At 35.8% G+C, this 13,963-nt stretch overlaps 1 protein-coding gene across 1 annotated transcript in view; it reads right to left on the reverse strand.

Annotated features, from left to right (window-relative positions):
* Nucleotides 1-2,309: 2,309 nt before the first annotated feature.
* The window catches only part of LMBRD1 (LMBR1 domain containing 1), a 202,676-nt gene continuing 191,022 nt past the window's right edge, over nucleotides 2,310-13,963 (reverse strand). The window contains exons 15-16 of the mRNA XM_007945208.1: nucleotides 2,609-2,700; nucleotides 2,310-2,426 (exon numbers count right to left, since the gene is read on the reverse strand). Coding sequence (XP_007943399.1) covers nucleotides 2,310-2,426; nucleotides 2,609-2,700 — 209 coding nt within the window. The remainder of the gene's footprint in view (nucleotides 2,427-2,608; nucleotides 2,701-13,963) is intronic.

The following is a 13,963-nucleotide window of genomic DNA, read 5'->3' on the forward strand; positions in this document are numbered from 1 at the left end:
TGGAGTAGATAATGCTGAGGCTGAGAAGTGAAGTATAAAGGTTTTCTTAGGAGACAACCAGAGGGTAAGGGTCTCACTGTCACAAGGACAGAGTGAAGATGTTATTAATCATAGCTACTAGGATAACGGTGAGTATTTTGTCATTTGGCACATAAGGAAAACACTAAAAAGTCCTTAAATATCATGTGAGGGCATGGAGATTTCATTCTAAAATGAATGATTTTCACAGCAAAGTAATGAAATGATCAGATTTATATTCTAAATGTTGAGGAAAGATTGAAAGGAATCAGAACTTCCACTGAAGAAGTTCAAGAACCAGTGTGTGGCAGTAAGAACGGAGAAAGGGAAAATAAGCGAAGGGTATTTAGGGAGTAGAAACCAGCATGACTTGTGGATTGGCTGGGTGAGTCAAGTAAGAACACAAGGAGGTCTGCTTAATTTTTAGCTTAGGCAGTCAGATATGTGCTGTGCTATTTGCCTAAAGAAAAAAAAAGAAAGAAACTTAGTATGCCCAGATAAACAAGGAGTTGAGTTTTCAGCATATTGCATCTGAAGTAGCAATTTCTAAGTAACAGTTAAGTCAAACTTTGGAGCTCATAAAGAGCAATACAGATGGAAGCCAAGGGTATATGAGATTGCCTAGAAAGAATATGTAAAATGAGAACAGAAGGGAATGGAATCATGGTGAATAATATTAAAGGGTGAAAAACGTTCAGGTGGCAGAAGCCAAATATGAAGGTGTGAAGGTATGTCTAGAAAGATAGGCAAAGAATTAAAACAGTAAAATGGTACACACATTAAGGGAGAGAAGAATTAAGTTGGAGATATTGGTAATGCTTAAGCCTTTTTCAGAAACTTCATGGTATTTTATTTACAGAACCATGATGCATGTTTTATTAGTTGTAATTTGCTCATGTTAGTAAACTAGAATTTTATGTGTGATGATTTCCCACTATCCAGAATGTGTTCAAAACATTCTATTGATATTAGATAACTTTCACAATACTTTTTGCAAATTTTAAAATCTTTAGAATAAAAACCCTCAAATGCCAAAATTGGATGTCATGTATCTGAAATAGATCAGTAAATTGATTATATTTCACAATCAATTATTCTTGATGATACTACCTATATGCTGGAATACCAGAATAAACAGCTATAAAGCAAAAGCTCTCTAAAACATACTTTTGTTAGGTGCCATTAAATAATTTCTGACTCACAGTGACTCATGAAACAGTGACCTGTCCTGTGTCATCCGCAAAATCATTGCCATGCTTGAGCCCATCATTGCAGCCACTGTCTCAATCCATCTCATTTTTTGCTGTCCCGCTACTTTACCAAGTATGATATCCTTCTCCAGGGACTGGTCCCTTCTGACAATGTGAACAAAGTACAAGACATGAAGGCTGCCCATTCTCACTTTTAAGGAGCATTTCACAGCACTTCCTCCAAGGCAGATTTGTTTGTTCTTCTAGCAGTACATGGCACATTCAATATTCTTCAATATTGCACAACCCAAATGCATTAATTATTGTATAGTGTTCTTTATTCATTGTCTAGATCTAACATGAATATAAGGCTACTTAAAAGATCATGCCTTGGGTCAGATGCATCTTAGTCTTCAAAGTGGCATCTTTGCTCTTTAATGTTTTGAAGAGGTCCTTTGCAGCACACATGTCTTAAATATTTAAACAGTGTATATGTCTTTAAATACTGTAGAGGTGGAAAAGTTAGTATTGAATTAATATCTGAACACAAGAACACATTATCTTAGGATGATATGGTTTTCAAGAACTAAGATTAAAATTAAAATCTCTATGAAATCTATGAGTGACACTAATGATTTTATGTAAAAAAAACTGAACATATATCACCTAGGTGAGTAATATTTATCAGCTATATTGTGAATATTACCTATTAGGCAATCAGATATAAATACTTTTAAATTCTACATTTTTCTAGACATCCAAAGGCACAAACACAAGTGATTTATTGTATCTTTAAAAAGAAACAAAAGGAAATATAAATTCTGGAATATTTTTAATCAATTTGACACTATTATACACTAGAGGAAAATATTTTCCACAAACATTCTTCACAAAGCCAGTAGTTTTATATTTACATAGTATTTTAGTAATTTTAAATGTGAATCTATGATATAATATTGTTATTTCAGAAAACATAAAAAATATAGTTCTTTTAACTGTCATGTTCCCATTTTTGATGAAAGCCAATTAGCTCATCTTATGGTTAGTTTAACACTTTAAAAATGTATAATAGGTATTTAGTCAGCTTAAGACAAAAGGTTGTCACACAGAATAGACAGAAGGCTCATCATCACTTATGTCTGAATCATCTTCATCTACTCCTTCAATGACTGATTTCTTCCCTTTACAACAAGATACAATGAATCCAATCAAGAAGACCTGTAAATTTAAATAAGTTATGTGTTACTTGACAAATCTGAAATCATTTAGAAGCAATGAATTTAAAGTCCAATGGCACTACTCCAGTGACACAAAATGAACTATGATAACATATACAATTAAAAGTTTATAAAATTTTGATTAAAGGAATATCAAATCATCCCTGAAATACCTGTACTTACCCCAAGAAAGGCCCAGTTACCAAAATAGTATGCAGCACTAAAGAACCAGAACTTGTGAAGAAATAGGTATGTCCGGGTAACAGTACACTGATCTATAAAAGCAAATAAAAAACTCTGGTGAGATGGTTTATCTCTTGAAATTGACTAAAGATTATAAACCAAAACTAACGACCAAGGACCTACAGCCAGTAAGTATTAGAAATGGGAATGAAGTCTAGGCCTGTTTCCAACTCCAACTCTTTCAGACACTTTAATATGGTGTTAAATTACCAACTAGAAGACCTATTTTAAAATATTAATCCCATCAATTGAATCATAGATCTTAAAAGTAAAAAAAAAAAGAATGGCTCATTCAATTGATTTGAAACAGAAAAATGATTTTAAGCTAGAATGCCAGGCATGTCCTTAAACAAAACAAGAAGTTGATTAAGTTTTCCTGATGAACATCAAGATAAAATGAACATACTCATCAAATGACTTTCAAATTACTAAGCTGTACTTTTCTAAGAATCTAATTCTCAGGACAGCTCATACTTGAGAGACATTTTGGAGCTTTGTTGTTGTTTCTTTAAAGAATGCTGTTGAAAAGATGGCAGCTTTCTCTAAAGAAATTTTTATAAAATCATTATTTAATATTATGCTTCCTGTTTACACTTTGTTGTTTGTTGTTAGGTGCCATTAAGTTGGTTGCAACTCATAGTCACCTCATGTATAACAGAACAAAACAGACAGTATTATAGTTGGAATTAAAAATATACCATCTACTTTACTCCCTCAAATAAAAGTCTTAGAAAGAAAGTAGCAGACTAGTTATTTGAAATTTGTGTCAGATTTATATTAGTTTTATCCAAATACATTCTTTCCATTCATACATTCATATAATGACATAAACCTGGTATCTAAGGAAATGCTTCTTTATTCAAATCATTCAGGAAGGTTAGCACTGAATGTAACTGAGTGAAAAATTATATATGCTACAGCTACTAGGGGAGCTCTGGTGGCATAGTGTCTAAGGCATTTGACTGCTAACCAGAAGGCTGGTGGTTCAAACCCACCAGCCACTCCTCAGAAGGAAGATGGGACAATCTACTTCCACAGTGATACTGCCTCGGAAACCCAAGGAGGGGTCGCTATGAGTCGGATCTGAATCCACAGCAGTGGTTGCATTGTGTTTTTTATAGCTACTAGAGGACATCAATCTTACAAACTACAGAGGGACTTTATTCTATAAAGGAGCTCTAGTAGCACAGTGGTTAAAGCATTTGACTACTAACCAAAAGGTGGGTTCAAACCCACCAGCTGCTCCATGGGAGAAAAATGAGATAGACTGCTTCCATAAAGATCTACAGCCTTGGAAACTCTATGCGGGCAGTTCTCCTCTATCCTATAGGGTCACAATGAGTCACAATTGACTCAATGGCAGTAGGTTTTATTCTATACAAAAGAAAATCCTTAAAATCCTTATCTTACAAGGCAACTTTTCAGTCTATTGAGTACAAAACTATGATTTCTGCATATTTTATCCAAACTGGAGAACGGTGAAAAAAAAGTCAGACATGGAATTTGGAAACAAGGTGCCGATTAAGGAAACACACCTCTATTTTACTTCTATTTTTAACTCTCTTTTCATCTTCAATAAGTAAGTGCTATTTTTTCTTAAAACAAAATTGAATGGGCACATTGTAATCCAGTTACTAAATAGGAATCTGATGTACCCCCCTTTTTCTTTGACTGTCATATAGTTTTCCAAAAAGTAGCATTTAGGTTATACTTTATCAAAATACAAGCCCTGTTATTTAAAGCACAATCTAAATATTGCCTATTCTAGTTTCTTCCACTGTACTTTATTTCTGAATTGCTCAACACCAGAGTAGACAAAGTGGTCTTTTGTTTTCTGGCAGAAAAACATGCAGTTTAATAGAGAAATAACCTCTTCTTTTGACAAACTAATTTCTGTCTACTGATCCCCTAAAGCCCTCCTTCATATTCTTTGGTTTCTTTTTAATAGGTAAGTGTAGAAGAAATATTTAAAGTTCTTAAGAAAACCCTAAAAGCTTTCAAGCGTCAGTGGCTGAATAAATGTTTCTCTCCCTTCCTATAATTACTGAGCACCCAAGATCACATTACACTAGATGACAGGAATTCAGTCTGAAAGAAGAGATTCCTAAACAGGAAATTCCTTAGTCATTTGCAAGATGCTTTCACAACATTTTATTCTCCCACCTATCGTAGACCTTACTTCATCATAATCCTGAGTGTCCCACAACAGTCATCAGAGTATTAGGCAGTCATAATCAAAATTACTATTTAGGAAAGTGAACTAAATTCAAAAGGAAGATGTATTTTATTTAAATTCATATTGCTAAACAATACATTTTATAATTTCTTTAGACTAAACTCTAGCCAAATCCCAAGGGTGTGAAAACAAGATGCTTGTACATGTTTTGAAAAGGAAAGTATAACTAAAAGGCAGCAGAGTGGAAAGGGCCAGGCCCTGGCCTCTGATGCACTTGGCAAAGAATATCATTTGGTCACTTCTGCTATGTGAAAGGAAAATATGAAAAGATTTAACGGTGGAGCCTCCATGCTTGAAAAATGTTAATACAATTTATCTTTCCATTGTTATCATTGTAAAGACCATATGAGACATATCAAAAGCTCCATGCACAGAGGCAATTAATATTAATATTATTCCTTTTTCTTAAAAGGTATAACTTAATCCATGACAACATATTCTGAAAGCTGCTCAAATGTTTGCAAGATAAACATCTAACCTTAAGCTTTTAGAAGGATATGTGCAATGGTAATTAAGGAAAAGAATTACTTAGGCAGTAGAATCATAACTACTCTGTGCATGTTCATTCTTCTGCTTCTATGGTCAAAAACAAATTTAGTGAAATTCAAATGTGTATAATTCAGTAACAGGATATACATTGCTAAAGAGTAATTTACCTCTAAGTACAAATAACTAATTTGAATGTTTCAAAAATGAAGATAGGGCAGGCTGGGAACTATGGAAAAAAATGTGTGTGCATATATATAGAAAGAGATACGCACGGCTTATGTATTAGATGAGTTTCATTGTGCAAGTAGAAACCTGTTCTGAAAAAAGTCACTCAAGATCTTGACACTCCTAATGTTCTAAACTTAAAAAATAAAAGTTCTATTACTTTTCTCTATGCTTAAAGATATTTTAGGAGTCAGAACTTGACTGAATTGGCAGTTTTAGAGCCAGCAGAGGGATTATAAAACAGTCAAATAATTTCAATCCACAGGTCTAATAACACATCAGTAATATTTTAAACTAGCTTATACTCTGATTCTTTTGCCCACAACCAAATATATATCTTAAATATATTTCTTATCACATTATTTTAAATGTTTACCAATTTCAAAGATTCTGAGCTTTGACACAAGACCTCTAAAACAAGAGGGTCAAAATCATGGTTAATATTCTGCTTTGCTGAATAAAATGACATTGGACTAAACACACGCATACACACACACACAAGTATGTAACAGCTCACTATAACTATCTTATATGTATGTATCATTATATTTATACAGAGTGCCATCTATCAAAACGGGTTATATGTAGCTTAATAAGCCCACACATATATTTCATATTCAAACAATGATTTCACACTAAATAAATAGACAGGGCTTCTATTCTCACCATACGTTCTCTTCAGCTGCTTACCTGAATCACAGCTATCTAGGAGACCTATACTTTTTGACAGTCAACTAACTAAAGAAACTAAAATAAATAATTTCAACTTGGTTACACCTAGAAAGTAAATTTATTTAAAGATTGTATTTTAGAATCAAAAATATTTAGGAGATTTCTGAGTGTTATTCCTCAAAACAGGCATACAAAAATTTCAATTAAAGATTACAAGTTAACAGTGAAAAACTAAATATAGGAGGACATCAGATAAAACTTTTTCTTTCTTCTGATGACAGCATGGCCATATGAAAAATGTCAAAATTGAAAGAGCCAGAAAAGGTATCTGGAGTACTTTGAGTAAATCAGACCTCTGAATTCTGGTACTCACACCTTTCCTCCATTTCTTCTCATATCATCAAACCAGAGAAGTAAGAGAAAACAACTAAACCTTTGGCTGTTACGTGTAATAGTAGCCTAAATAGACACACCTGGTAAGTTTTGTATATTTCTTGTTTCCTTTTAGGACACTTGTTAAGTCATTTTCAATTATGTTAACTGCCACTAAGAGGGACAACACAGCCACGGGATACAGGTAAGGGATAAGGGAGACAGGCCCCAACCCAAGAGGCAGGAAGCAGGGGGAAAAGCCAGGGAGGACAGAGCCATGGGATCCAGGTAAGGAGAGGGAGAATGGCACCACCCCAAGAGGCAGGAAGTGGAAGAAAGGTTGGGGATGCCAGAGCAGTGGAATCTAGGTAAGGGGATGGCAGAGAGATTTAGAACAGCTAAGGAAGACAAACACGCCTGTCAGTTTGTTGCATGGTGGTGGTTTGAATGTTGCTGTGAGGCTTGAGGCTGTGCCACTGGTGTTTCTAATGCCAGCAGAGTTGCACATGGTGCACAGGTTTCAACGCAGTTTACAGACTGAGACAGACTAGGAAGAAGAGGCCATCTACTTCTCAAATAATTGGCCAGGGAAAACCTTATGAATAGCAGAGAAACACTGTCTGATGCATTACTGGGCACCTTTATGGATAGCCTGGAAACACTGTCCAATACAGTGCAAGAAGACCAGCCCCTTCGGTTGGAAGGCATTCAAAATATGATTGGGAAAGAGCTGCCTCATCAGAGTAGAAACAACCTTAATGATATGGATAAAGTAAAGGTTTTAGGACCTCCATTTTCTGATGTGGCATGACTCAAATTGAGAAGAAACAGCTGCAAACATCCATTAATAATCAGAACATGGAATGTACGAAGTATGAATTCTGGAAAAATGGAGGTGGTCAAAAATGAAACAGAATGCATAAAGATTGACAACCAAGGCATTAGTGAGCTGAAATGGACCGGTTTTGGCCGTTTTGAATCAGACAACCATATGATCTACTATGCTGGAATGACAATTTGAAGAGGAATGGTGTGGCATTCATCATCACAAAGGATGTTTCAAGATCTGTCCTGAAGTACAAGGCTGTCAGTGATAGGATAATATACATACACCTACAAGGAAGACCAGTTAATACTACTATTATTCAAATTTACACACCAACTACCAAAGCCAAAGATGAGAAAGTTGAAGATTTTTATCAACTTCTGCAGTCTAAAATTGACTGAACATGCAATCAAGATGTGTTAATTATCACTGGTGACTGGAATGCAAAAGTTGGAAACAAAGAAGAATCACCAGTAGTTGGAAAATTTGGCCTTGGTGACAGAAATAATGCTGGAGACCGCATGATAGAATTTTGCAAGACCAATGACTTATTCATTGCAAATCCTTTTTTTCAACAACATAAATAGAGGCTATACATATTGACTTTGTCAGATGGAGTGAGTACACAGGAATCAAACTGACTACATCTGTGGCAAGAGGTTATGAGTACACAGGAATCAAACTGACTACATCTGTGGCAAGAGGTTATGGAAAAGCTCACTATCTTTAGCCAAAACAAGGCCAGGAGCTGATTGTGGAATAGACCATCAACTGCTCATATTCAAGTTCAACTTGAAGACAATTGAAACAATTCTACAAGAATAAAAATATAACCTTGAATATATCCCTCCTGAATTTAGAGCTAATCTAAAGAATAGATTTGATCCACTGAACACCAATGACCGAAAACCAAAAGAATTATAAGATGACATCAAAAACATCATCCATGAAGAAAGCAAGAGGTCATTAAAAAGACAAGAAAGAAGAAAAGACCAAAATGGATGTCAGAAGAGACTCTGAAAATTGTCCCTGAGCAGAGAGTAGCTAAAGCAAATGGAAGAAATGACAAGATAAAAGAGCTGAACACAAGATTTCAAAGAGCAGCTTGAGCAGACAAAGCCAATTACAATAATGAAATGTGCAAAGACTTGAAGTTAGAAAACCAAAAGAAGATGATGTTTGGCATTTCTCAAGCTGAAAGAACTGAGGAAAAAATTTAAGCCTCAAGTTGCGATATCGAAAGATTCTAAGGGCAATATGGGAGCTCTGGTAGCATAGTGCCTAAGGCACTTGACTGCTAACCAGAAGGCTGTAGGTTCAACCCCACCACCCACTCCTTGAAAGGAAGGATGGACAATCTACTTTTGTAGTTATACCACCTTGGTAACCCAGGGAGACTTGACGGCCCATAACAACAGCAACAACAACATGAACAATATATTGAATAATGAAGTAAGTATTAAAAGAAAATGGATGGAATACACAGAGTCATTGTACCAAAAAGACCTGGTTGATGTTCATCCATTTCAGGATGTGACGTATGATCAAGAACCAATTGTACTGAAGGAAGAAGTTGAAGCTGCACTGAAGGAATTGGCAAAGAACAAGCTCCAGGAATTGATGGAATACCTGTTGAGATGTTTCAACAAATGGATGCCCTGCTGGAGGCATTCACTTGGTTATGCCAAGAGATTTGGAAGACACCTGCCTGGACAACTGACTGGAAGAGATCCATACTTGTACCCATTCCAAAGAAAGGTGATCCCACAAAACGTGGAAATTACCAAACAATATCATTAATACTGCATGCAAGTAAAATCTTACTGAAGATAATTCAAAAACAGTTGCAGCAGTATATTGACAGAGAACTTCCAGAAATGCAGGCTGGATTCAGAAGAGGACATGGAACGAGGGATATCATTGATGATGTCACATACATCTTGCTCAAAAGCAAAGAATACCAGAAAGATGTTTACTTGTGCTTTATGACTATGCAAAAGCATTCAACTGTGTGGATCTTAACAAATTATGGGTAGCATTGAGAAGAATGGGAATTCCAGAACACTTCATTGTACTCATGAGGAACCTGTAAATGGGATCAGGAGGCTGTTGTTTGAACAGAACAAGGGGATACCACATGGTTTAAAACCGAGAAGGGAGTGTATCAGAGTTGTATCCTTTCCCCATAGTTATTCAATTTGTATGCTGAGCAAATAATCTGAGAAGCTGGACTATATGAAGAAGAATGTGGCATCAAGAATGGAGGAAAAATCATTAACAATCTGTGATACGCTGATGACACAACTTTGTTTGCTGAAAGTGAGGATGACTTGAAACACTTACTGATGAAGATTGAAGAATACAGACTGCAGTATGGATTATATCTTAATATAAAGAAAACAAAAATCCTCACAACTGGACCAATAAGCAGCATCATGATAAATGGAGAAAAGATTGAAGTTGTCAAGGACTTCACATTGCTTGGTTACAATCAACGCCAATGGAAGCAGCAGTTGGGACATCAGATGTTGTATAGCACTGGGAAAATCAGCTGCAAAGGACCTCTTTCAAGTGCTGAAGAGCAAAGATGTGTCCTTGAGGACTAAGGTGCACCTGACACAAGCCGTGGTATTGTCAATCACCTTATATGCATGTGAGAGCTGAACAATGAATAAAGAAGACCAAAGAAAAGTTGATACTTTGAGTCATGGTGCTAGTGAAGAATGCTGAAAGTACCATGGACTGCTAAAAGATCTACAAAATCTTTCCTGGAGGAAATGCAGCCAGACTGCTCCTTAGAAGCAAGAACAGTCAGACTTTGTCTTACCTACTTTGGTCACATTGTCAGAAGAGACCATTCCCTGGAGAAGGATGTCATGCTTGGTAAGGTGGAGGGTCAACCAAAGAGGGAAAGGCCTTCAACGAGATGGACTGACACAGTGGCTGCAGCAATGGGCTCAAGTATAGCAAGAATTGTGAAGCTGGCGTGGGACAGGGCAGTATTTAGTTCTGCTGTGCATAGGGTCACTATGAGTTGGAAACAACTTGACGGCACCTGACAACAACAACAACAGCTATTGAAATAACTTCCATTATTAACTATGTTAAACAGCTCCTCCTACTCAACTATATTTTGAAAAACAACATTTAGTATTTAAGGCACATTAAGGTATCATTATGTTAAATTTTCACTTGAAATCAATTTATAATTAATTATAATGTATATTTATACTTTATTCAGTCCTGTGATGTGTATATAGGGAGCTCTGTTGGCACAGTGCCTAAGGCATTTGACTACTAACTAGAAGGTTGGCAGTTCAACCCCACCAGCAGATCCACAGAAGAAAGATGGGGCAATCTACTTCCCTAAAGACTTACCACCTCAGAAATTCAATGAGGGTCACTATGAGTCAGAACCGACTCGATAGCAGTGAGTTTATATTTTTTGTTTTATGGTATATAAGCACATACAGAGAAGGCATTTGAGAAAACACATGTACCATGGACAGTGAATTTGAAGTAGGTATTTTGTTTCACTAATGACCAAAAGCAAAACAAAACAAATAAACAAAAACCTGGTAGAAAACTAGACTACTTAGAATGCTACTTTTTTTTCCCCAAAATTTTGACTTATAGTGACCCCCATGTGACATGTGACAGAGTAGAACTGCCAGAATGCTACTTCTTATTTCATGGTTTCCATAATTATGCTAACTTTGGTTTCTGATTGAGGTCTTGCTGCAATGGAATATTTATAATGTACATATAAATCTTAACTTACTACAGGCTAAGGAACTTGGACTTTATCATGAAATGAATGAGAATTATTTATCAAATGATTTTAAGAAAGGTAATAAAATGAGAGGAGAGTAGATTGGTGAAGGGGAGAGAAACTGGAAAGAGGTTCACACCAAGTCAGGAACTATTCAAGTGGAAAAATGAGCTCAACAACTTAGCATGGGCTGTAGGGCAGAAAGTAAGCTTGGATTTGACAGCTTTTCAGAAAAATTCCAGTTAATCACTTTTGTACTATCAAATGGATTTATACCATATGAAATACATATACATAAAAAGATTTGAGAAACTAACAATATACATTCAAATAAGAAAAGAAAGGTCAGAAAAAAATTAATAAAAGCAAAAGTTGTATATTTTATCTTAAAATTTAAAAAGTGACATACAATTGAGTCAATGTTTTATTTAATATCATTAGGGGAACTATGTAAGAGAAAGAAAGAATTAGTGAACATCAAAAATCATAGAAATTATAAAGTAGATAGTTTTATATTTTAAGAACACAAAGTGCATGAGGATAATAAACAACAATAATAGTGAAAAATAATAATGAATAATAATAATAATAATGAATTTTATAATGACCATATTCAGGAACCAGTGTAGTATATATTAGGTTCTGATTATATCTAATTAAGTTTAAGGCATTTGTAAGGTGCTAAAATATATATTGCTCCTTTAAGAAAGAATTTTCACTATTTCATTAATATTACTAACTGGCCACATAAAACTTATTAAAAAGTAATACAGAGGTAAGTGTTAGCATATAACCTGTAGAATTAACAATAAACTGTATTCTCACTGCAGTCGAGTCAGTTCTGACTCATAGCGACCCCAAGGAAGGGTCGCTATGAGTCAGGTCTGACTCGAAGGCACATAACAACAAACAACATCACTACGGAAGTAGATTGCCCAACCTTCCTTCCGAGGAGTGGCTGCTGCATTTGAACCACCAGCCTTCTAGTTAGCAGTCAAATGCCTCAGGCACTATGCCACCAGAGGAGATTTACTATCTGTTAATCCAAATTGCCCAATGATAGTAAATAATAAAACAACTGTTTTCTATTACTTCATATTTTTCATAAACAAGAGTAGTTTAAGGAGTATATTAAAAAATATAAAGTTAGAGAGAGAAAACCTAGATTTAGTTCTGTTACTCATACAGCACGTGACAATAACAACAACTCATATAGTGTGAGACTCTAGGGTAAGACACTTCTAAGTCTCAATTTCTTTGTAAGTGATGTCCAGGTGATATCTGGTTGTGAAGATACAGACAGATTTAACCTCCTCAGAATAAAATTTAGAGAGAAATCCACATGTAATTTTTTAAAAAATGGCTATTTAGGAATGAGCAACCTTAAGAAAATAATCAATGAATGAGTAGAAGTGTCACAGAATTCCTTAGGTTGACTCCGGCAGAACTTAGGAAGCTTAAACCTAATTAACTATACTGACTTAGTTAAATATTTATCAACACATTCAAAATGTCACCTAGAAAAAGACCTTCACATCAGAAGACTTTCTGGGTCTCCAGGAATCTCCAAGACAAATGATACCACAATTAATACTCAGTTTTTGGGTCTGCATGGAGCTCTTGCTGAAAAACGGACACAATGCATCAGCTATCTCATGTGAAAGGTATCAATAACATCAACAAGGCCCTCTTTCGGACTTCACTTTTACCAAGAAATGAGGTAACTATAAATTTTGTTTTCCATGCAAAATCCTTCTTTCTGTTAAGAATTCACTAACCTTGATACACTTCTGGTAAGATGGAGGAATAGGCAGACAAGCAACACAGACTCTCTTCAACAAAGAAAAGAAAAACCAATTGACAGACATACAGAAGATAATCCTGGAGCTCTGAGCTTTGAAAGGAACTATATAGAAGTGGATTAGGCACCAGCTAGTGGAAAAAACTGAATGAAAATAGTGAGTACAGAGATAGTCGGAGCTGCGGACTGTCAGCTACTCTGACAGGGACCAACAGTCTGAATATTTTCAAGTAGTATTGGTACCTAAGAATTGACCTAAAGATCAGCCTTGGTCACCAAGGGCTGCAGGGATGACTGCGCTCATGGCCTCTGACTAGGAAGGGAAAGAGCAAGGAAGGAGACAACCTGAGCTGTTGACTTTCTGCTGTCTGGGGCTGGCAGCCATTTTGGATATTTAAAGTGATCGAGGGTGTAGTCATTTTGAATATACAAAATGATCAAGGGTGCAGCCATTTTGAATGTTTAAAAGCGGTGGCCCTTTTGGATACTTAAAGTGACTGAGGGTGCAGCCATTTTGAATCTTTACAAGTAGCAATGGCAACCATTTTGGATTTTAAAGTGATAGCATTCACATTTGGATTCCAGGGACTAAGAATAAGCTCTGTTTGCCAAGGTTGACAGGGACATATAAGAGGCTGACAACAAGAAAGGAGACAGGTGGTGAGTGTATAAGTGCTGCCAACTAGTGAATAGAAGAACACAGCACAGTACCCTGCTTGTATAGATGACATACAAACAAAACAAAGAAAACTAAAATCGTGGGCAAGTCACTCCAACATACAATCATCAATTAAATATAAACACAAAAATGTCACAATGCCTTGGAGACAACAGAGCATCACAGTCCACACAAAGCAGCAAGATAAAGCAGGAGAAACAAGGGACCAGGATACAGACCCAAA

The sequence above is a fragment of the Orycteropus afer genome, unplaced genomic scaffold, assembly GCF_000298275.1.
Source record: "Orycteropus afer afer isolate SDZICR_OR568_19922 unplaced genomic scaffold, OryAfe1.0 scaffold00133, whole genome shotgun sequence".
Classification (NCBI taxonomy): Eukaryota; Metazoa; Chordata; class Mammalia; order Tubulidentata; family Orycteropodidae; genus Orycteropus; species Orycteropus afer.